A 23176-nucleotide genomic window follows, 5' to 3' on the forward strand; every position below is an offset into this window, starting at 1 on the left:
AGATCTTTTCCCTAAATACCCTAGGATCAGACTCTGAACCAGTTACTGACATTGATGAGCAGTAACTCACACTAATAGTTCCACTGCAGTTAATGAGTCAGTGAGATTACTCATGTACCTGGTCATTGGTGTTAATGATCCTGCCCTTAATTTTTAAATTAACAAGGTGTTTTCTTTATGAACTTCAGGATTTCTGTGCCATCCAACGAGAATTGTCGTCTGTGCATTGTACAGTAACTTCTGGTTCCTAAACACTATGTACAAGGTGTGTGAGAATATCCTCTACAAAGCTGGAGCTTGGATTGCTGCAGGAAATTGTGTGACATTCAGGCACACACCTTTATTCCTTCAAAGCAGAAGGTTCATAGTATAGCTCTTATTCATAATGCAGAACTTTCACCAAACCAAAGATTAATTCAAAGACAAATGCTCTCTGCGAGTTCAGGACATGCCCAGCGACCGAACTCTCTTGGGAGTCTAACCATGTAACGTCCCTGGAGAAATTTCAGGGCTGCCAGTGAACCAGCTCACAAAGGGGCACGTTTTCAAAGGGATGTGCTACGTTTTAGCTGTGTGACTCCATTGATCCGTAGAGAACTGAAAATGAGTTGAGTCATCTTTAGTGCCCTTGAGTGAAGGACCGAAGATGAATCGATTTGTTTCCAGCCCCCTCCTTCATCTCCCCATTCTCTAGGAGTCCTGCTTTTCTCACCTTCCTCTCCTCTCCTGCCATGCAATGAAACAAGGGTCTTCCTGACTCCCTAGCCCTTCCCCCTCTTTCCGCAGGTGTATTAGCACAGGATTTCCCAGCACAGGCTAGGCCATGAAGTACTAACTGGCATGGGGGGAAGGTGCAGAATATGTATGATTAAGATGGGTAGGCCATTAACAGCACATGGTAAGATCAAAGGAGATGAGATTGGTTTCATTTTCCTGAAAGAGGGCTTAGATTCCAAGGGTATGTCTACCCAGTACCTAGACCCCCACAGCTGGGCCATACCAGCTGACTTGGGCTTGGGCTGCAGGGCTGTGTAGACTTCTGGGCTTGGGCTGGAGCCTGCGCTCTGGGGCCCTCCCACTTTGCAGGGTCCTAGAGCCTGGGCTCCAGCATGAGCCCGGAAGACTACACAACAGTGAAACAGTCCCGCATCCGAGCCTGAATCGGCTGGCATGGCCAGCCACGGGTATCTAGTTGCTGTGTAAACATACCAGCAGAATACACTAGAATGCTCCCTCTCTCATGGTGAGCTAAAGCCTAACATTACCCACTCCTCCATGGTGCTGCCAGCCAGCTCCCTTCTCTCCTCCACTGCTAAGTCCATACCAGTATTTCTTCATGCCCAGTTTGACCTGTGGATATTATTCACATCTCTATGCCCATTCCTGGTCACACTGGGTGCTCAGGCCCAGACAGGAAGAGGTTTTCCAGCAAGGGGAAGTAGATAGGGACACATTTTTCTTCCCAAGAGTCCCAATCCACCTCCCTCTTCTTAGACACGGCACACGAGGTGTATATTTGAACTCCTAGAAAATAGCAAATCAAGTAAGTGCCTGCCCTGGGTAAAGTCATGGGGGTAACACTGCTAAAACCTGACATGAGCCTTTGAAAATTTGCTCCACATTTGTGAACCAGGTGGTAATGCAGGAGAACATATCCCTTCCCTGGGTTTCATAGATTGTTGCCTTTTACCTAAGGTGTGTTTAGAATTGAGTAAAGGACACATCACTAAGTTACCCTGGGCTAGACTGTTTGTTGTTTAAAAAAAGCATCCGTCTCTCTCTCTCTCTCTCTCTGTCCTTTTTTATTTTTTATTTTTGTTTGAAGAAAAGAAACACACACACACACACACACACACAAAAACAAGCTCAGATATTAATTTTTTCCCTAACATTTTTTAAAGTGAATTTAGTGCTGTTGAAAGATGCTGAACTAGCAGCCCTGGAGAGTTGGTGTCTCTGGTTAGCCATAGAGGAGTACAGCATGGACAGGGACAATGCATGGCTCCTCAGCCCAGAGCTGCAGGGACAACTGAAAATGGGGAGTTCAATCCTCATGGCCCTTTTCTTTCTTGGCTTCTCTGCTGATGCTGCCAAGGTAGATGCCAGTTGTCATTCTGTATTTGTACTGTGGTGGTTGCCCACTGAAAATTGATCTCAGGCCACCAACTTATTTCCCATGGGACAACAAACAGTCCATTGGATGGTAATGTTTTTAGCCATTGCTGGCCTAGGCATGATTTGACCTACACCATGTTCTGAAATTAACCATGTTTTACTGATATGACAACAGATGCTTTATTTAACTTGCATGTATGTCCTATTACACATAATGTAGCTCAGATCATAACAGTTAAGTATTGGCATGTTTATCTAATAGTGAGCGGTTGATGTATTTCAGAATCTGCAGGTTTTTGATGGATTGTCCCATGGAGAACAAGGCTGAGAAGTAAGTGGGAGTGAGAAGTGATATTGCAAGCCTTGCTTTTTCCACCAGAGAGGCCATGTGCATTTTTATGAATGAGTTGACATTTTTGTGATCTCTGAATACACCTGCAGCGCTGACGTAAGGTCAGAACACCTGCTCTTTTGATGACTACATTAATCTTAATCTTTGTTGTGCTGGTTGGGATTGAGGAATTATCGTATTGGGAGGACGGATTTTATTAAAACCAAACCAAGAGATTGACACACCAGCTCTGAATAAAGGTCTAAGTAATTTGTTAATTATAAAGAGTGACATGCAAGTTTCATTATTGAGGCATGGAAAAAAGGCTGAGAGAGAACTCTCAAAAAGTGGTACTAAAATGTCATTGCCCAGTAGCTCATTTAGTGAAGGGTTTATGCATGTGTTAGCAGGAGGTTGCAGCAGGTTTACAATTATTTGAAGAAAGACAAAAACGTTTTCCTCTTCCTGTGAAAGGGCCGTAAGAAAAAGAACAAAAAGGGATGGTATGTTTTATATTTATATTCCAAGTCTGAGGTTTTTATAGGGATGGATACATGTCAATAGGATCAGGGTAGGTAGGAACCCAGCTCTGAACACCCCTGGACTTTGCAGGGGGTTTGAAGTCCAACGTTGTGCAAAGAGTCCCTATCTCTACAATGAGCCAAACCAGAGATCTTTGGACCCACAAACTTTAGGGGTGTTCAGAATCCAGATCCAAGTGTAGTGGTTTAACTCCATCTCTAGTTTAGGGGTTCGGTTTTGATAAATGTGCAGAATATCTAAATTTGATCCAAGTTCTCCAAACTTCTTGGGTCTGCAAAACTCGAGTTGAATTCTTTGGCCTTCTCAGGAGATCGCTGTTTCCAGTCAAGTTGCTTTTGCAGCATTACTTCCCCCTCTCATGGTATTTTAGCACTCCAGTTCCAAGGGATGGCAGAAACAGTGGAAAGAATAAAAAGTAATGGGGGGAATGTCAATTGAACTTTTCTGAATCTCAGGCCAGTTTGGTACGATTTTAGGTGAATGCTGAGGGAGGAGGAGGTTATCTTGTTTCATACTCTCCATTTTCCTCATCCCAAACCATTGTAGGGTCAAATCCTTGACGCTTGCACAAAGCCAGGGGATACTGGCCTATCACATGAATGCAAATTAATGTACTTTGAATAAAAGGTAACCAAATATAGAAGTACCTGTTTGCCCCTTGTCTATTTTGTGGGGCATATAATTGATGTGTTACTTTTTTCCAGAGTAACAGCCGCGTTAGTCTGTATTCGCAAAAAGAAAAGGAGTACTTGTGGCACCTTTTCTTTTTACTTTTTTCCGTATTTTATTGAGCCCTTCTCTCTACAGCTGGATAAACCTACTTTTTAAAATTAAACATTGGTAAGCTGCATGCAGTGCTGGGGCTTTCTCATTGATGGAATTGACGTTAAAATACCATATGTGAAAATCAAATCCCAAGTATATAGGACAGTATAATTTTTGGCATCCCCTGTAAGAGAAGTGGAGTCTGAAATCTTCCAGTGCTTTAGTTTGGAAACCAGAAGATTTATTCTGGAAGAAGAGATTCAGTGCTTCCTGATAATCTGAATATATAGTGTATTTTCAGGATACTGGTTATGGGCCTGATCGTGAGAAGTGCTGAGCATCCTTCACGCTTGTTGAAATCAATGAGGGTTCTCAGCACCACTTTGGTGAGTGAACCCTGCAAAGTGTAATAATTTACAAACAGAGGGCTGAAGTGGAATTAGGTCAAATGAACTTTGATTAAATAATGCAAACCATAACCCAGTGCTTCTCTAGGAAAAAACCTCATTTCTTTTTTAGTTTTCTATTTTGATCCCATAGCCTGCCCTGAGATAACCCTGACAGATAATCTGGCAGCCCAGGAGCAGTTTCATAAACTGCCAGGCTGCCTCATAAACTACGTTGTGTGTACCACTTTAGATCTTGCCACCAGCCCTTGCTGAAGGCTGCAAGCCACCAATGGATGGAATCAAGTTTTGTTTCTCCAGGGCAACCTCATTGCTCCTTGCCGTATCTGAAGTCTGGAAGTAATTTGCATTAATAGCACTGATTTCTATAGCATGCTAGAGTTCAAACCTGGAAACAGATAGTGTATGAAGCTCAAATCCCAATAGAAACCAAATCTATCCGACGTAGGATTGTGGTGTCTTCTTAGTTAGTAAAACGAAGTACAGCAGAAAGTGCAGAGAGTGTGAGCTGTGTGTTTCTGAACGTATGTGTGGGAGGAACTAGCCAGCCAAATCTGAATCACAGGGATCTTTCTCTGCAGAAAAGTGTTTGTTTTGTTTTGTTTTTGACAAAAAGGGCTAAATTCTGGTCCCACGGAAGTCAGTGGCAAAACACCCAATGACATTGATAAGACCAGGATTTAACCCTAAATGATCTCCTGGTTAGAAACAGAGAGAACTGGGTGGGGCAATGATGATATAGGATGGCCTCACCTGATCCTAATGGATGATCCTTGCTCTGTGCTTTGGGGAAGGAGAACTCATCACCCAAGGTCTGTGGACAATATCGTTATAAGGAGACATTCCGTTTAATATGTGGTACATCTTCTACAGGAGGACACTGTTCGGCTCCAGCATGGACTTGATTATCTAATAGGTCTTTTTTCCATCTCTTATTATTAGGGGCCTACTTAATTCACGATTTTGCAGATTTCACAGAAATTATGGGATTGTTCATGAAACTAACCTTCAAAATAAAAATATGTATTATTGATAAAATATGCTGCAACACTTCTGTGATTACCACAATGCAAAAACAGTTGACCATAATCCTGTAATATCATTCCAGTCATCAAAGTGAATAGTAAGAGTGTCTGTCAAGTTGCATGATGTAGACTAAAGTGAGCATGGCAGTCATTATAGTAGATTGTTGATTGAGAGTGTGTCAACATTTATGATAAGTGAGCAGGACAGTCATCAGGTTGAGTGAAAGGATTGTTGTTGCATGTAAAGATGGCTGACAATAAATAAAAAAGGCAAAAAATGTCAGCTTTGGATCATGTGAAGAATACCTGGTAGGAACCTTACATGCAGATGGTAGTAAATTGTTTTGTTCATCTTGCAACATGACTCTGGATTTGTTCAGAAAAAAAACACGATCAATCGCCATTTTGAGTCCGAATCGCATATTAAATGACAAGCATGTGCAGAGGCTACAGTCAGAACAAAAACAGGCGACAGGGTCCATGATGTTCAAAAGAACAACTGAAAGTATTTTAGCAAAAAGAGAAGCTACAATGGAGATAGTGGAGGCCTTTATTGCTGTCAACATACATGTAGAAAAAATGAATAATCCAATACTAAGAGAGTACTTTAGAAAGCATGTACCAAATCCTGGCAGTTTCCCGTGTGCAAACAAACTTCACATTATCTAACAGAAGTAATTGTGAAGCACATCCAATCTACAAAATCTGCACTGGCGAAATACGATTCCATTTCAGTTGTAGCTGATGAAGCAACAGATGCACAGGATAAGTACATACTCCACATTTTTATTTGTACCTGGCAGCTGGAAAGGCCATCATATGCCCCTTTTCCTAACAGAGCCTGTTCAGCTCAAGGCATTAAATTTTTTTCAACTGTATCGCAAGCTGTAGCAAAGGCTATTGTAAACTACAGCTTAGATTTCAACAAGGTCTTGGCATTTCCCTCTAATAATGTGATGTACGTGTGCAAAGCTTTCTCTGCTGTACTGCAAGGAATGATGCCCAGTGCAATTCACATTACCTGTTAATGCACACATTCTTTCAATGGACAGTGATATCTGGCGCACATGTTTCCCTGATGTGGATGTGCTTGTTTCTTCTTTTAAAAAAATATCCAAGCATTGTCCAAGTTGTGAAATATGATTCAAGGAGTCTGTGGCCAGTCAAAGTGGTAGCCAAGCAGTGTCGCTTCCACTTGAACCAGTGATTACAAGGTGGAATTTGTGGTTACATGAAAAGATTATTAAATACTACCAGCAATTTGTGTGTGAGGAGCTTGAAATCACACCAAGCATCCCATGAAGTGAGCTGTAGCTCACGAAAGCTTATGCTCAAATTGGTTAGTCTCTAAGGTGCCACAAGTACTCCTTTTCTTTTTACCAAGCATACAGTCTTTGCTTAAAGTCTCTGATCTGTTAAAACAGAGCAACATTGAAGACCGGGTGAAGTTGGTGGCTGAGAATACAATCCAGTTCATGCAGCTTCTAACATGGTTTGAAAGTCGGCAGGTTTTGATTCACAAAGCATACAACAAATTGATAGATCTGATCAGCTGGACCGAAGATGTGGCATCTCAAGAACCTTCAGACTGCCAAACTGAAAATAGCCACAGACAAGAAGTGTTCCAGTCAATAGTAGAAAAGTTAAACCAATACTACAGGTACGACCAGCCATTGCAACCTCCGTTTAAACAACCAGTTGTCTGCTTTTTCGGTGTTTGCATTTTTGACCCAAATCAGGTGCCTTTTCTGTGTTTTGACCCTGAGCTAATTCAAGCAATTCCTGGATGGGAGAAAGATCATGACAACAAACGTGTTGCTTACCTGACCTTTGTCAAAGAATGCCAGATGCCAGTAAAAGTAACTGAGTTTTGGGGTCCTATTTCTAATTTGGTTTCCAAAGCTCTACAAGTTGGCAAAACACTGCCTTACAATTCCTACCAATTCTGTGGATGCAGAATGTGCAGTTTCAATGTATGGACAGAACATGTGCTGCGTGCTATCTTTAACAAATAACATTGTTTTATTTAGGTAAGTATAAATGTGTATTTCTAAGTTTGAGTATTATACTTTATTTATTATTATTTTATTATTAATTAATTAGTTTAGCAGGCTCCCTTATCCAGGGTGACTTATGAAGGTAACAGTAGTACAGTACAATACTTGTTACATATATACTGTATGAACACATCTGCAAAATTTGCTATTTATGCTGTGACCAACCCTTGAAAAATGTGTGATTTCTCTGTGATTTAAGTAGACCCCTAGTCGTTACCATAATCCTGACTAATGCATTTATATTCAGCGATAAGATCTGTGTCCAGGTGTAACTGTTCTGTCGCATATTGATATGTAACATGGATTCTGCCACCTATTTGGATGGAAGTCAAAGTGCAGAGTGTGGCATTCTCATATGGGGCACACAGCAGCAGCTCTTCACCAGGGATGCTGTATAGGTTGGGTGAACTTCAGAATCTGCTGAACCAGCAGTTTTTGGAGGTCATAACTGAGCTGCTCGAGCATTTTGCTAACTCAGCCTTTTCCCACTTTGGTGCATGCTGCCCTTCTGAATGTTCCTGAGAACACCAAAAGGGGTTGCTGCTCTCAAGCCTTGTCTGCACTGAATTTCTTAAATTATCTCCCTTTCACCAGAGCAGCTCCGCTGCTTCCAGCAGTGGTTGTCACACTAGTACTGACCAGCTACCAGCAATTTTACTAGTGTTGTCTAGAACTTGGGAGCCAGTAAGTACTGTTTTCTAGCAGTGGTCTCCCCAGTGTGATGTCCAAATGTGGTGGCACCAGAGGAGATGTTGTACTGGCAAGTAACACAAGGGATTTGTGAGATATTGATGGGTAGTTGGACAGGATGGGCATTTGGGAGCCAAAGTTGTCTGCGTGTATCTAGCAGTATCAGTAAAAATACACGTTGGGATTCAGTACAACATAGCCCTGTCTCCTTTTGTAGAACAATACAGTGTTATGCAAACAATGCTGCTGACCCTGCAGCCACAGGGGCCACTGGCTCATGCAGGCTCAACCCCACTAGCAATAGGTTGACATGTTAGTGTGGTATTTACTGCTCATGCCATAATCCTGCCTGGATGGGATATGAGTTGGCAAAGCTCTGTGGGGATCATGACATCTCCCTATTTATCGTGGCCTTAGCTGGGGTACGTCACAGTTTCTTCCCTCCTGTTTAGCAGGAAACCTCCATCTGTTATTCCCTTAGCTTCTTGCACAAACACATACAGACGCTTCCCGACTTATGCAATTGTTCTGTTTCGGAAAGCCTTGTGTAACTTGAATTCTGCGTAAATTGGAAACGTATACCCGAATGTTACGCAAAAAACCCCCAAAACCCTCTTATTTCTAGCTTATGGAACTTTTTCCATAAGTGCGAATTTGCGTAAGTCGGGTCTCGTGTAACCTGGGGAGCATCTGTAGTAGCTTTGGATATGTTCCGTACTCCACCCACCTTTCCCCTTCCTTCCTTTCATAATGGGACTGAACTATACACACAGCTGGCACGTTAAAGGAATTTAGGCAGGTGGGCGTAGAAGGTCATATGCTGGCGATGGGGCATTGCAGCTGAGTTGAGGAGGTGGGGAGAAGGCCAGCTGAGTAGCTCCCAATTTGCTTGAGCCAGCCCTGCATCTGACCGCATAAGATGACATAATGCACTCCCATCAGAACAGTGATTGCTTTAAAGCTGCCTCTGATTCCTCCTGTCCTCCATTGCTCAGCTCCTGTCATAGCTTGTTTACAAACTACACCATTCTCTATAACAAATACATTCCTGATTTCCCCCTCCCCCCACAAGCCCTCAAAAGTTTGTGGAAGATAATACCACAGAGATCTCTGTGGATGGGTCCGATCGCTCCTCCACAGGTGGAAGCATCAGGATTGATGGATAAACACTGTGTCAGAAATCTTATGCAGTGTAAATCTTCTCTGTGTGTTTTAAAAATACATGTGTGTCTTTCCTACAGAGACACTAAGCACTTTAACAATCACAATCATATTGCAAGAACAAGGATGCAAGAACTGCAGGGACTAGTAGTTTGTGCAGTAAATCTCCTGCGTGACTCTACAGTAGTAATTACTATGTGAAAGTAATAACTGAGCTGTGCTGAGTGCTAGGCCAACTCCCCCAGCTCTCCGCCGAGAGCATGTTTCTCCCGGGGAGGCTCCTGTTCGTTACATTAGATATAGTGTTGTATTTCAGAAAAGGTCACATTTAACCAATGCTGCTTCTGCTTTATCTTGGTACAACAGTGTAACCGCCACTGGCGCACGATTCGGTTTCCTATCCAACCCTGCTTCAGCTGCCTGATTCTGTGCATCCTGCCAGTATGAGTATGTTGGCAGCAGGCTCTGTGTTCCTTTATTTATTGCAACATTAAAGATGCATACATTTATTTTTACTGTGTTCATAATTGCCATAAGAGCAGGAAATCGTGTTCCAAAGAAGCACTTACAAAGAGGATAGAGGGGAAGGGTTCATGCTACAGCTGAACATCCCAAATTTTGAGGAAATTTGGACCTGGGTGGGTTCTTTGTGATGCAAGCTGTTTTTCCCTTTTATTCCAGGCTATTTTTATTATTAATATGTGTATTATGGTAGTGCCTAGAGACTCTAATCAGGATCAGGGAGAATAGGAAAGGGTGGGGTTCAACATGGCTGTGAAAAAGGGAGGAATTGGGCTGCCTTCTGTTTGTTAACTAAATAATCTAGCTCCAATATCTGCCTTGGGATGGGCCCATGGATCTCCTGTAGGGAGATGCGAATTGAAAGCCAATTGTGGCTTTTTCAGGGCTGCTGTCTGCTTGCTAGTGTCCGCTCATGTCTCCCTAAGCCGACTGTAGCACAGAGCTCTCTTGGTAATGTCTAATCCTGCCTATATGTTGTGCTGCCATGTGGGTAGTGCATATAGCAGGGAGGGAGCACTGACCAATGCCAGAGCCTGATCGTATGGAACCACAGGAATATTGGGGTGGGGGGGGGAGATAAAGGGAAAGTCTGTGCTACTGGGTCCCAGGTGCTACTAAAAGATGGTGGTGTTTTGTTCTATTTAGTGGAGTTAGGAAGGACAAAGGAGGGGAAAGAGAGACATGGTTGGAGCAAAGAGACTCAAGTCTGTTCAATGTAGCTATAGCCCAGGACTGAATGATGACTCCAGGATGTGCTAATACCTGATTATTAACAGAATCGTAGAGTTACAAAGCAGGAATAACTATCAGGCAATGCTGCCCATCCCCTATCCTGGCCAGTTCACACTTATCCCTATAGTATATTCTGTAGTGCTTTGCCCACCTGTGTTTTGAACAACTCAAGCGATGCAGCTTCCATCACTTCCCTTGGGAGACTATTCCACAGCCTAATCGACTGTGACACTGAACCTTTCTTTCCTTCTTTCTTTCTTTTTTTTCCTTCTTTCCTTCTTGTTATTCAATACCTGTTCCTATGAAAATGGGGTACAGTGAGATTTTTAATACAAGTTTAAACTATGTTGTTTTATGTACAGACTTTGTTGGGGGGAGGGGTTTGCTTGCAAACAATATAATTGCAAGCACTGATTTTTGTCCCTCTCTCTTGTCCCATCCCAGTTTTAAGCATACCCGTCATTTTTTGCTTTTGTAATAGTAATAAAACTCAGATATGTCCTCATACCAGTGTTTAACAAAAAGATTTAAAATAGGGCTATCAAGCGATTTAAAAAGTTAATCGCGATTAATTGTGTGATTAAAAAAAATCACAATTAATTGCACTGTTAATAAGATACCATTTATTTAAATATTTTTGGATGTTTGCTACATTTTCAAATATATTGATTTCAATTACAACACAGAATACAAAGTGTAAAGTGCTCACTTTATATTTATTTTTGATTACAAGTATTTGCAGTGTAAAAAACCAAAAGAAATAGTATTTTTGAATTCATCTAATACAAGTACTTTAGTGCAATCTCTTTATCTTGAAAATTTAACTTACAAATATAGAAGTATGTATAAAAAACCTGCATTCAAAAATAAAACAATGTAAAATTTTAGAGCCTACAAATCCACTCAGTCCTACTTCTTGTTCAGCTAATCACTCAGACAAACAAGTTTGTTTACATTTGCAGGAGATAATGCTGTCCGCTTCTTGTTTACAGTGTCACCTGAAAGTGAGAACAGGCATTCTCGTGGCACTGTTGTAGCCGGCATCGCAAGGTACTTATGTGCCAGATGCGCTAAAGATTCACATGTCCCTTTATGCTTCAACCACCATTCCAGAAGACATGCATCCATGCTGATGATAGGTTCTGCTCGATAACAATCCAAAGCAGTGTGGATTGACACACGTCCATTTTCATTTTCTGAGTCAGATGCTACCAGCAGAAGGTTGATTTTTTGTGGTGGTGGTGGTGGTGGTGGTTTGGGTTCTGTAGTTTCCACATTGGAGTGTTGCTCTCTTAAGACTTCTGAAAGTATGCTCCACACCTCGTGCCTCTCAGATTTTGGAAGGCACTTCAGATTCTTAAACCTTGGGTTGAGTGCTGTAGCTATCTTTTGAAATCTCACATTGATACCTTCTTTGTGTTTTGTCAAATCTGCAGTGAAAGTGTTCTTAAAATGAACAACATGTGCTATGTCATCATTCGAGATTGCTATAACATGAAATATATGGCAGAATGTGGGTAAAACAGAGCAGGGGGACATAATTCTTCCCCAAAGAGTTCAGTCACAAATTTAATTAACGCTTATTTTTTTAATGAGCGTCATCAGCTTCGAAGCATGTCCTCTGGAATGGTGGCTGAAGCATGGAGGGGCATACGAATGTTTAGCATATTTGGCACGTAAATATCTTGCAATGCTGGCTACAAAAGTGCCATGCAAATGTCTGTTCTCACTTTCTGGTGACATTGTAAATAAGAAGAGGGCAGCATTATCTCCCTTAAATATAAACAAACTTGTTCGTCTTAGCGATTGGCTGAACAAGAAGTAGGACTAAGTGGACTTATAGGCTCTGAAATTTTACATTGTTTTGTTTTTGAGTGCAATCATGTAACAAAAAAACCCCTATATTTGTAAATTGCACTTTTACGACAAAGAGATTGCACTATGGTACTTGTATGAGGTGAATTGAAAAATACTATTTCTTTTGTTTATCATTTTTACAATGCAAATGTTTGTAAGCAAAAATAATATACTCTTTGATTTCAGTTACAACACAGACTACAATATATATGAAATTGTAGAAAAACATCCACAATATTTAATAAATTTCAATTGGTATTCTATTATTTAACAGCGCAATTAAAACTGCGATTAATCACGATTAACTTTTTAAATCCCGATTAATTTTTTGAGTTAATTGTGTGAGTTAACTGCGATTAATTGACAGCTCTAATTTAAAATAAAGCGCCCACTTTAAATTCTCCAGCAGGAGATTACCTTGCTGGTATTTACATATCTATGCAATAAATATTTTAACATGTTAATTATACACTAATAAGAAAAATACCTTTTGAACTTTCTGCCAAATTGCCACACGCAGAACTGGATCCATCAGGGAATTAAAAGCAATTAGTTTTGTAACAGAGTGTGGTCACATCGTTTCTTCTCTGCAAATTGTTCTGTGGTCACCAGTCAGCCTTTTTCTGTCAAGTGTTTATATAAAGACTGGCAGGGCTTGGAGACTTCAGCTGCCTAAAAAAAAATAATAGTGTAGGATATTTAAGGTATTCATTTTTCATCAGATGTATTTCTTGCTCTCTAAGGGACAAATTCAACCTTCACACACAAATATAGCTCTCATTGATGTCAATAGGAATTTTGCCAGGGTAAGGCCAGAGGGCTCTATCATGCAGCTGTACACCATGTGGAACTCCCACTCTGTTTACCTCATATGATGCTGTATAAACTCCTAATAGCTCCCTCTCTGAGGTAGGGCACTATCATTATCCCCATTTTACAGATGAGGCATGGAAATGGGAAGGTCAACATTTACAAAAATGTCCATTAATTTTGTGTGCATCTATTTTGGGGGGCTCAGATTGGTTCTCTGAACGCAGCAGCTACTCCACATTTCTGAAAATCAGATGTCCTACACTGGGCCACTCAGAAATTGAGGTATCCCAAATTAGAGGCTGCTTTCATAAAGTTGGGCGTTACCAGCTTTTTCAAGCAGGTCAGTGTTGGAGCCAGAGCTAGAACTCAGCTCTCCCAATTCCATAGCCAGTTCCTAGCTCACTAGACCACACTGTCGCTCCTGTGATGGGTATATTCAAAACTATAGAATCTGGGTGCCATTAAATAAATTGGGAATGCCTCATGCAGGCTCATATTTTGAGTAACGACTGGGTCCAAAGGGGGTTGCCCATGTAGATCTGAAGGCAGACATTATCCTAATTAAAGCGTCCCATTCTACACTCCCCATATGGTTAAACTCCCAGTGGGCATTGTACCTGAGTAAGGATAAGCAGGCCTGGGCCCAGATCGGTGCAGGACGATTTACCAGTTAATTGCCTTTGTCCTTAATGCAATGAACCTTGCAAACCTGAGGTTCTGGGTAGGTGAATCACATTTATAACTATCTCTCTTTTCTTTTCCTCCTTTCAGACTGAAAACTACTCTTTTGATTCCAACTATGTGAACAGCAGAGCCCATTTAATAAAGAGGTATGTGGGTTTGCTTGAAAATGCTTCAGTTTGCATAGCCAAATCCAGATTGTTTAGCACTCTTTTCTGCCCTACTATATGCCTCTTAATGTTATGTATGCAAAATGTTTCTGGAATAATCATATGATTTTTTTAAAACAGTATTTACTTCCTATTAAATCCCATTGCTTGTGGTTTTTAATAAAGGGAAATCTTTTTTGTTATGTTTGCCTCCTCACTGGGAACTAGCAATGACTTAGGCAAAATGCTGTTACCCTGTCAACTTTAAAATTCATAGACTTTATTCCATTTAAAAGCACAGGAATAAAATGATAGATCTGGATGGTGAGAGCTCCCTGCCATGTAAGGAGGGAAAAGAAACTTATTTGGGGCCAGGTAATTGGGTTTTGATATTTGTTCACTGTTTTAGTTGGAATACTAAAGCAAAATATAATTTTGTTGGGATTTTTTTCACATTAGTACTAAATCCTCATCCCATTTTCACCCCAGCAGTTACCCCTTGGGTGAATTTGGCCTACTGGGTAAAATTCTGCTCTCAATAGTATCCTAAGTCTTCATCAATAGGAGAAGAAATGAGCTCAGTAGTTGGCTAACATTTCTGTTACACCACCTTAACCCCATTGACTTCAACTGGGTTGTATCTTAACTAACCAAGAGATGAATTTAGTTTGTGGGGGAAGTCTAAAAACTTTCAGTTCCCCCATTCCACTTTCCAGACGGTAGAAGACCCTGACGCAGCAAAATGGCTTCTAATCAGGAGGCCACAATTCAGTGCAGGAGATCCTTATCCCATGTAAGTCATAGAGCTCTGCTCTGGGAGGGTTTACTGCACTCCAGTTTTCAGGGTGGGACTAGACAGGCCAGGAGAGGTGGAGGAACAGAACTACTCATCCAACAGCTCTCTCCCCCACTCAGGATTCCCTCCCATCCCTGACTCTGGGTCTAGGAGGCAACTCCTGGACCAAATTCTGCACAGTTTTATCTGCGAAGTTTTATTCATTAAGACAGTGGAGCAGCAAAGGTGTAACAGAGCAGAGCTGGGCCCTGAACTGTTTAAATCTTCTTCCAATAGTAGAAAAAATCCAATTACTTTACTGGCTAAAATCCCATGTATTTACATCTTAAAAATATAACAAGGGGAATTACAAGTGCATTGTCTGAACAGCTTCAGTTCAGCCAATGAAGGGCAGGTATATTTGTTCGCATTGTTCATGATGTTTAACAATGATTATGTGATTGCTGGAGAGAAATGGGCTGCCTGCAACGTATCACTCCTCACAATATAGTCAGGATTCATTCTTCTGAAAAACAAATCTATTAATCTTTTCTTTTTTACACCTAACATAAAAGCAAGCAGCATTCCTGACTCCCACAGCAAGGTTTACTCCGAGCCTGTATTGTTCTGGGATTCCTGCAGCTGCTGATACTCAGAAACCTGCCTTTCCTTTAGAAAAGTGGCAGTGGTGGAAACATGTTGTGTGTGTGACTGTTGCATTATGGCCTGTCTCACTGCAGGAAATGCATTGTCATGCAGATTGCCTGCACATTCTGAATGGCAACTCTATGTTCAATATCTCCCCCACCCACCTTTACTTGTCTTGCACTTGAAGTCTGATGAATGTCATCAATGTGAGGCAGACATTTGAGAATTGAAATGTCATCTATTAAACACTGGAATAATTTTAATTTAGCAAAATCTTTGTTTATATGGAAATGTTGTAGTTGCTTTACCTTTGGTATGTGAATCTCCCAAAATCTGTGAGTTTAATTAATCCGTTTATACCCTTTTTTTATTTGTTTCTCTCTCTCACATACACACACACACACACAAAAATTAATTCTGGATTTGAAAGACTTTCTTAATTTAAAATTCTCTGATGTTGCCTGGCTTCAACATGTTCAGTGGCTTCAACATGGACATCTTTATTTAAAAGGTAGTGTTTGAAGGTTTATCAATTTAAATGTATTTTCACAGCTCCCTCCCTTTGTGGTTGTGCAGAGCAGGAAATGGTAGGTGGTCCACTTGGTTTCCGTGGAGACACAAAGGGGCTTTGCAAAGTAATGAAAATGTCTATTTCTTCAGAGCTTTTGAAGCACAGATTGCTCCCAAGACTAAATGATTTTAGTCAAAGCCAACTAGCTGGAAAGTTTGGGCCAGATCCTTAGTTGGTGTAAAGTGGTCCAGTGAAATCAATGCTTATTTACACCTGCTGAGGATATGACCCGTTTGTCCTTTTTTGGTAAAAGTAATGTTGAAAGACATTGTGAAAGAGAGCTCCTGGGTAGTTAGCCCTGATGCTGACATTTGAATTGCCTGCCTAGATAGATTGTAAGCTATTTGGGGCAGGGACCTTCACTTACTCTGTTTGTACAGTGCCTAAGCGCAGTGGGGCCCTGATCTTGGTTCATTCCTGTACCTCAAAAAGAAGCAATTAAATTAAATGGAGAGGGGACAATCTCCGCCTCATCTTGGTCAAAGTGCTGTCAGCACTGAAGTAGGAGGAGCAGTGCTTAATTTGTGCCAGGGCTTGCTAGGGCTGAGCCCTGACACCTCTAGGCTTGGCAGTTCATAGCTCCGGCACCTCTGGGCTTGCCATATCAGTTATGAAAGTAAAAAAATTGCTTGAGCCCTGGCATCTCTTTCATTACAAATTAAGCACTGGGGAGGAGAGGGCTTAAATGAGCCCTCTGTTCCTTGTTATCCACCTGCTCGTTTAGATTTTGCTTCTTCTGTTCCTTCTCAGGCATTCTCCTTTACAGACCTTCTTTTCTAGAGTGCCTCTGTCTCTATGTGGATGGGCAGCCTGTATATTTCACCAACTTCTCCCCAGCAGTAACCAATTGATTTTACAATGCTGCAGTATCAGCTTGTCCTCTTTGCTTCCCTGGGGGTTCCTTGTGAGCCAGCTACATTTCAAAATGGACTATGTCTGATTTTAGCCTGATGTCTTAAAGCTTTACCTTGTACACCAGTTTGCATGGCTGCCAAGAGTTTCTAGGGTTGGTTGCTTCCCATTTTGCATCCATCCTCAAACCAGAGAAGAGAATTTCCCGGTCCTCAGCTCTTTGGGCTCTGAGCATCTACCGCAAAAACTTCACCCTTAGCTGTTGTTGGGAGCTCTCTATGTTACTGGCTTGCTCTTGCAACACTTTTTGTAATCAGTGCTGTGCTGCTGTCTCTCTCCATATCACATGGAAGGCAATGAAGCACCATTTATAAGGGGTGCTAGAGGAGTAGACCTGAAAGTGAAATAAAATGGAGCTTTTAAGCAGATGCTGTTTCCACCTTGCAATATAACAAGTCTATGGGCACTGTCAAGTGGGGGCAGCTTTAGTTTAGGTAGTTGAGAGCTCACCAGTTCTAGCAGTATCCATTATCGTAAGTACATGGCCATGACTAGTGATTCTAGATGCCCAATTTGAGATACCTTAAAGAGGCCTGATTTTCAAAAAGTGCTGAGCATGCGCCTTTGGAAAATCAGGTCCCTTTGAATTGTCAAAAACAGAGGCACCAAAAATCACAGTCACTCTTGAAAATCTAAGCCACAGGGGAACCTTCTCAAACCAGTAATATCTTTACCTGTAAAACTAAACTTTGTTACATCAGTCACTGTATAAGGTCAAACCAAATGCAGATGATGTTTTCCTCCCCCAAGCCTTGCTCTGTGTAGGATTTCCTGCAGGAGCTCCCTGTCTCTGCCTTTGATTCCCTCAGAGTCGCACCCACCTCTTTGTATACCTTGGTAGCATTAATAACCTGCTCCTGCCACAACGACCAGAATTTACTCTGCAGTTTTATGCTAGGTTCTAACTCTTGCTAATCTGAGATGTCAAGAGCAAAGTCCAGAGTTCATATATGAGACTGTAGATTCTGCCATGCTTAGGCCCTGGTCCTGTGAGGATTGGCCCCCAAGCAAAAGTACCCAGTACTGGAGAAAGGTGTTGAGCAGGGCAGCCAGAAGCTTTCACTGTAGTGCCTCTTAAGATAAGCTCTGTGGGGCAGGGACTGTCTTTTTGTTCAGTGTTTGTGCAGTGGCTTGCACAATGGGGTCCTGCCTGTGACTGGGGCTCCTAGGTGCTTCTACAATACAAATAAATAATAACAGTGATGATAATAATTGAAACAAAACAAGCCAGTTTCCTCAAAAGAAGTCTGAGGCCTTTTAAAGTCACATGGACCTTGGAATTATACTCATCTGCTTCTTCTGGCTCTTGGTTACCTGGTCTCTGCCCAATAAAAGGCTCTCCCTGGCCTGTGTTCTGTAGCCACTCTCTTCCAGGTGTCAGTGAAGTTGGCTCCAGCCTCATAAAGCGCAGGTGGCAGAATGTGCTGAACATCTTCATTTCCTAATGGTGATGGTAGTCAGGGTGTGCTGCTCTGCAGGTATGTTCTCTACATACAGGCCAATGCGCCTTACCTAACACCTCGTGCAGTTCTTGCCATGGCCTCTTAAAGGTAATCTCAGAAGTTTGTACTGTGCATTGCTTTGTCTTTTGCTACTGGGCTTGTTACCACCGTAAGAACTGACATATCCGATCAAACCAAGGGTCTGTCCTGTTCCAGTATCTTGTCTCTAACGGTGGGCAGAGACAGCTGCTTCAGAAGAAGGTGCAAGAAACTTCATAATGGACAATATATGGAATAGCTTTCTTCACAGGGAATTTTTTTTTCCGAATGCCAGGCTGCAATAGAGGTTGGTTTATGCCCTAAAGCTTATAAGGGGTTATCCTAGCTAATGTAATTTTGAATGTTCTTATTTATATAAATGTTTAATCCTTTTTAGAATCCTATGAAGCTCTTGACCTCAATAATATATTGTTGCATTGAGTTCCACAGTGTATAAAAAGAATAACTCTGCAGACCAATGTAAGTTGGATTTTCTGTTTTGCAGGATGCATGGATGTGGTGAGACAGTGCTACTCCTGTAGGGCTCCTTTTTCAGCAATACATTAGTCCTTGTCCTGACTGCCATTTTCTTTGTACCTTCTGTACTCAGCAGCACAGCCAGGAAGTTCTACCAGGCTGTACCTGGCACATTCAGCAATAGTTTGTCCATATTCACAGGAGACCTTCATTTCTTTTCTGTTAGAATGGTTCAGAGCTGTATGTGACGTGCCAAGTTGAATAGGTTGAACTGCTGTTGTACTTTGTCTCTTCCTATTCTTCTCAGGTATAAGGTGATCCTCTGTTCCTGATCTTGCCTCCAGTCTGCTTCAGCTGTGCGCCACTTCAACTTTTCATCTCTTTGGCTTATTCCACAATGAGCAGCAGCACTTTGCTTGTGTGATAAATGAGCAAGATCTTTCTGTAATTCTCACAAACCTGTAGGCAGTTCCTGTTTCAGGCTTGCAGCTAGTTCTAGTTGCCTACTGGAACGTGCATAAAGATCAGTGAATAGAATTGTTAGTGTGTCATACTGGGAACACTCTTTTGTGGTTCTGTATTGTGACTACCTATGAAAGAGATATTTTTTTCCCCCTAGATAATACAGCTGGTATAAGTCTTGCTTCAGGGTTATGACATCATCCTGGCTAAGAGAGACTTTATCTGATCAGACTTGACATGACAGTAAATCATTGTTCTTTCTTAAACCCAGCAGTTCAACTTTCAAGGACTTAGAGGGGAATAGTCTCAAGGATAGTGGGCATGAGGAGAGTGACCAGACTGACAGTGAACATGATGTCCAACGGGGCCTGTACTGTGACACTGCCGTCAACGATGTGCTGAACACCAGTGTTACTTCCATGGGGTCTCAGATGCCTGAACAAGGTAGGTTGTGTCAGTGCAAAATATTGTATGTTAAGAGAGCGATCTGTGGAGCTTTCTGACTGTAGTAATGTTAGATAGCTGGACGCTGATGGCTAGAATATATTTTTGCATGGGTGTGTGATAAGGATGCTTAGCACTTACTGCATATAGTGCTTTTCATCTTCCAAGTGCTGTATTGATATAAATTAATCTTCACTACCCCCCCCCCCATCAAGTAAGTAAACAATGGAGATTATCCTGCATTTCACAGATGGAGAAACTGAGACTGCCCCCTGCGTTTTTATGTGAAAGCTATTCAAGTGGCAGAGTTAGAATTAGAGCAGGAGTTACTTGTTTCTGGTCAGATGCTTGCTGCACTAGACCTCACTTTCTTAATCAAAGATCACATGCCCTATTTTTGACACGGTGTAGCAGGATTTCAGGAGATTGTGAGCAGACATCATCCACACAACATTTTGAAAAGGTCAGCTGAGCATATATACACGTTATTCACACATTCCACAGGAGATTAGCTCAGTCAGGTGGGCGAGGTATTTGTGTCTTTCCCGCCCCATTAAACTGCAGTTTCACCTATTACACATACCCATATGCAGAGTTGGAAAATCAAGCTATGATCTAAACCCAAATGAGTGTTAGCTGGAGGAAAATAGTCAGAAGAGTTCAGCTGAGCCCATTCCTTCATATGTACTTGGGCACGAATGTCGCTTTTAATGTCTTACTGATGCAGACATCCTCTGCAAACATCCTGTCATTTTCAATTAAGATGTATGAATGCAGTTTGGTGCTCAAGCTCAGGGATGCCTTAGGGATGTTTGGATATCTCTTGAGAGAGGCTGTAGCTGAGGCTCAACTGGGAGCCCCACTGCTAAAAGACTTAAGGTTGTGAAAACAAAGTGCTGTGATTTGAACTGGGCTTCAGCTGTTGAATTCCATTCATGGTAAACATCATTAAAAGCCTTTGTTTTGATTTAATAAAATTAGAGTTCTCACCATCCGTGTCATTAAAATATTTCCTCTAAAAGATGATCACTACATTAATTCCTGAGGGATGCTGTTAAATGGCCACAGTTAACCCTGGAAAACTGTGCAAGTTGGAGTACATAGAGGTCACCTACCAATTCTATACTGTCAGCCACATTAACTGGAGAGCGGTGACATCTACAATGATAATGTATTTTCCAGACAACCATACTGTGGCTAAAGATGGAAAAAATTAAACATTTATATAACTATACAGTGGCAATTTAATTCTCCAAGGACTAGCACTGTGTCAGAGAATGCCGGCTGATAGGTATCATTTATTATTCTTATATTACAAAGAAATGTTTTTTCATTTCAATCAGGAAAAGGTTTCCTAAGATGCTCCTTGCAGTAAGAGATGGCTCTGGGAGCGAAAATGCTTATAATTGATTCCTGTCCTGTTGGAATGGTCTGAACAACATCTGTTAATTTTTTTTGTCACATTTTTTAGCAAAAAACAATCTTGAGGGAGTGCCAGATAGGATTTGACAGAGATTACATTTCTGACAAGGTTGTGCACTGCCTGCAGTGTGCATGAGGTAACAATGAGAATGAATTGAGAAGAATGGGCTGGAGTCAGACCTGGTCAGTAAAGTGACACTGGTGATAAATTTGGTTCAATATATTGGAACCAAATCTCCATCCGGTATGAACTGTTGGTGAAGAAAATTAGGTGGGAGAGATACAAAAGCACATATTGGAGTCAGGTGCCCAACTCCCATTGACCTTTAATGGGAATTGGGTGCTTATCACAGACTGTGCCTTTGCAGATCTCCCTCTTGGCTATTTCTTTGAGGGAAACTCAGTTTATTGTAACTTCCGGCTCTTGTTCATTAATATTTGTCACATATGGGAGTATCCTCATATTTATGCCATGCCAGGATTGTTCGCCATGCCCTGATTTGCAGAGCATTTAAACACATCTTAACTTTAAGCACATTAATAGTCCCATTGATTTCAGTGGGGCTACTCACATAGTTGGAGCTAAGCAGGGCCTAAGGGCTTGTCTACACTTAAAATGCACAGCTGCACTGCTTCAGTCTAGACACTACCTACGTACGCTAATGGAGGGATTCTCCCTTTGGTGTATATAATCCACCTCCCCAACAGGTGGTAGAATTCTTCCATTGAGCTTGTGCTGTTTACACAGGGACCTAGGCCAGCTATGCTATTCAGGGGTGTGGATTTTTCACATCCCTGAAAGATACAGTTATTCCAACCTAATTTTCTTGTGTGGACCAGGCCTAAGTGCTTTACTGGGTTGAGGTCTGCCCTCCCAAAACTTGTGGCTTGGTATTGCCATCTAGCTGGGTTTGAGTAAACACTCTCATGTGAGCAGGGGTTTTTAAATGGGAGGGAGGAAGCCCTCCTCTGTGGATCCTGTGATGGGGAGCAGAAGACCTAGCTATGTGCTCTGAGCCATATGCATTTACATGGTTACAGCCTGCGTCAAAATTTTGATCTGGATACTACATGGCTGAAGTATCCCTACACAGCCTGCTCCTTCTAAAACTGCTTATTCTGGTGTCTGGGATGCTGCTTCTCTACATCCTTTTCTGCTGATGGCATTTCACATATACTTAGAGAACTAACACACTGAGGGAGGGCCGTATTTAGATCTGGTGTAAGATAGGTACAGTTCCATTGGAGTCACCACTTATATCAGGTCTGACTTTGGTCCTGAATCCTTACTAACACTGGTGTAGTGGCTATTTTTAGAAGTGGGAGTACTCTAGACCAAGCATAGGACATTATTAGTAGTATTTATGTTGATATTATGCTAGCATTCCTGGGCTTGATGTGGGGCCATGGGCTGCTTCCACCGTCAGCTGCGTGTTTCAGAACATGGTTGGGCAAGTATTGTGGCTATTCTAACTTTCTCCTGACGCCTGTCTCCTCTGGCATTCACAGCTTCCAAAAACTAGGCACCTGTGTGCGTGTGTTGCTGCTTCCAATTATAAAAAGGTGGGTACATGCTGTATAGTAACACATACCTGAGGCCCCATCTACTCTGCAGCTAAATGGACCTAAGTTCTGTTGTAAGGCCCCTGGATTCTGTGACATTTTGATGCAGTATGCTGGAAATTTTGCGGTGCTCTGTTTGGGGCTCTGAATCAACTATGAAAACGAATAACAGAACCAGTCAGTGCTCCTTGTGTTGTTGATTTTGAAATTCTCTTCCATTTATTCTGTGTTCTCTCCTTGGTATCAGTTTTCAGTGTGCCACAGAGTGACAACACGACTGCTTCAGGGGAGATCATAAGGGGAAAATTGGAGGCTTTGGCAGTTGGGCAGGGAACAATTGGGCTTTTGGCTCCTGCTGAGACACGTGGTCCATCTGGGAAGGTACCACTCAACATGAGTGTGGGTGGCAGAATCTGGCTCTCTGTTATGTGCCTACAGACACAATTTTGGTGCAGTTTTCAGAGTTCTCTATGTTTCCAATAATAATACAGAAAGATCAAAAATCTGAATTGGATACACTGGTTTTAGAATACTGTGACTCCCTTCGCTACAATGGAGTAACTTGTGATTTCC

The 23176-nt window shown here is 41.8% G+C and overlaps 1 protein-coding gene across 3 annotated transcripts in view; it reads left to right on the forward strand.

Moving 5' to 3' along the window:
* PCDH19 (protocadherin 19) overlaps nucleotides 1-23176 on the forward strand; it is a 112580-nt gene that overhangs the window by 46885 nt on the left and 42519 nt on the right. Inside the window, exons 3-5 of one of the 3 annotated variants that reach the window (XM_084639366.1) lie at nucleotides 13790-13848; nucleotides 19446-19618; nucleotides 22550-22603. In XM_084639366.1, the coding sequence (XP_084495492.1) occupies nucleotides 13790-13848; nucleotides 19446-19618; nucleotides 22550-22563 (246 nt within the window). In that variant the 3' untranslated portion in view covers nucleotides 22564-22603. The remainder of the gene's footprint in view (nucleotides 1-13789; nucleotides 13849-19445; nucleotides 19619-22549; nucleotides 22604-23176) is intronic. The other 2 variants (XM_084639364.1, XM_084639365.1) reach the window with 2 other exon arrangements.

The sequence above is a fragment of the Lepidochelys olivacea genome, assembly GCF_965140295.1.
Source record: "Lepidochelys olivacea isolate rLepOli2 genome assembly, chromosome: 9".
NCBI classification, from domain to species: Eukaryota; Metazoa; Chordata; order Testudines; family Cheloniidae; genus Lepidochelys; species Lepidochelys olivacea.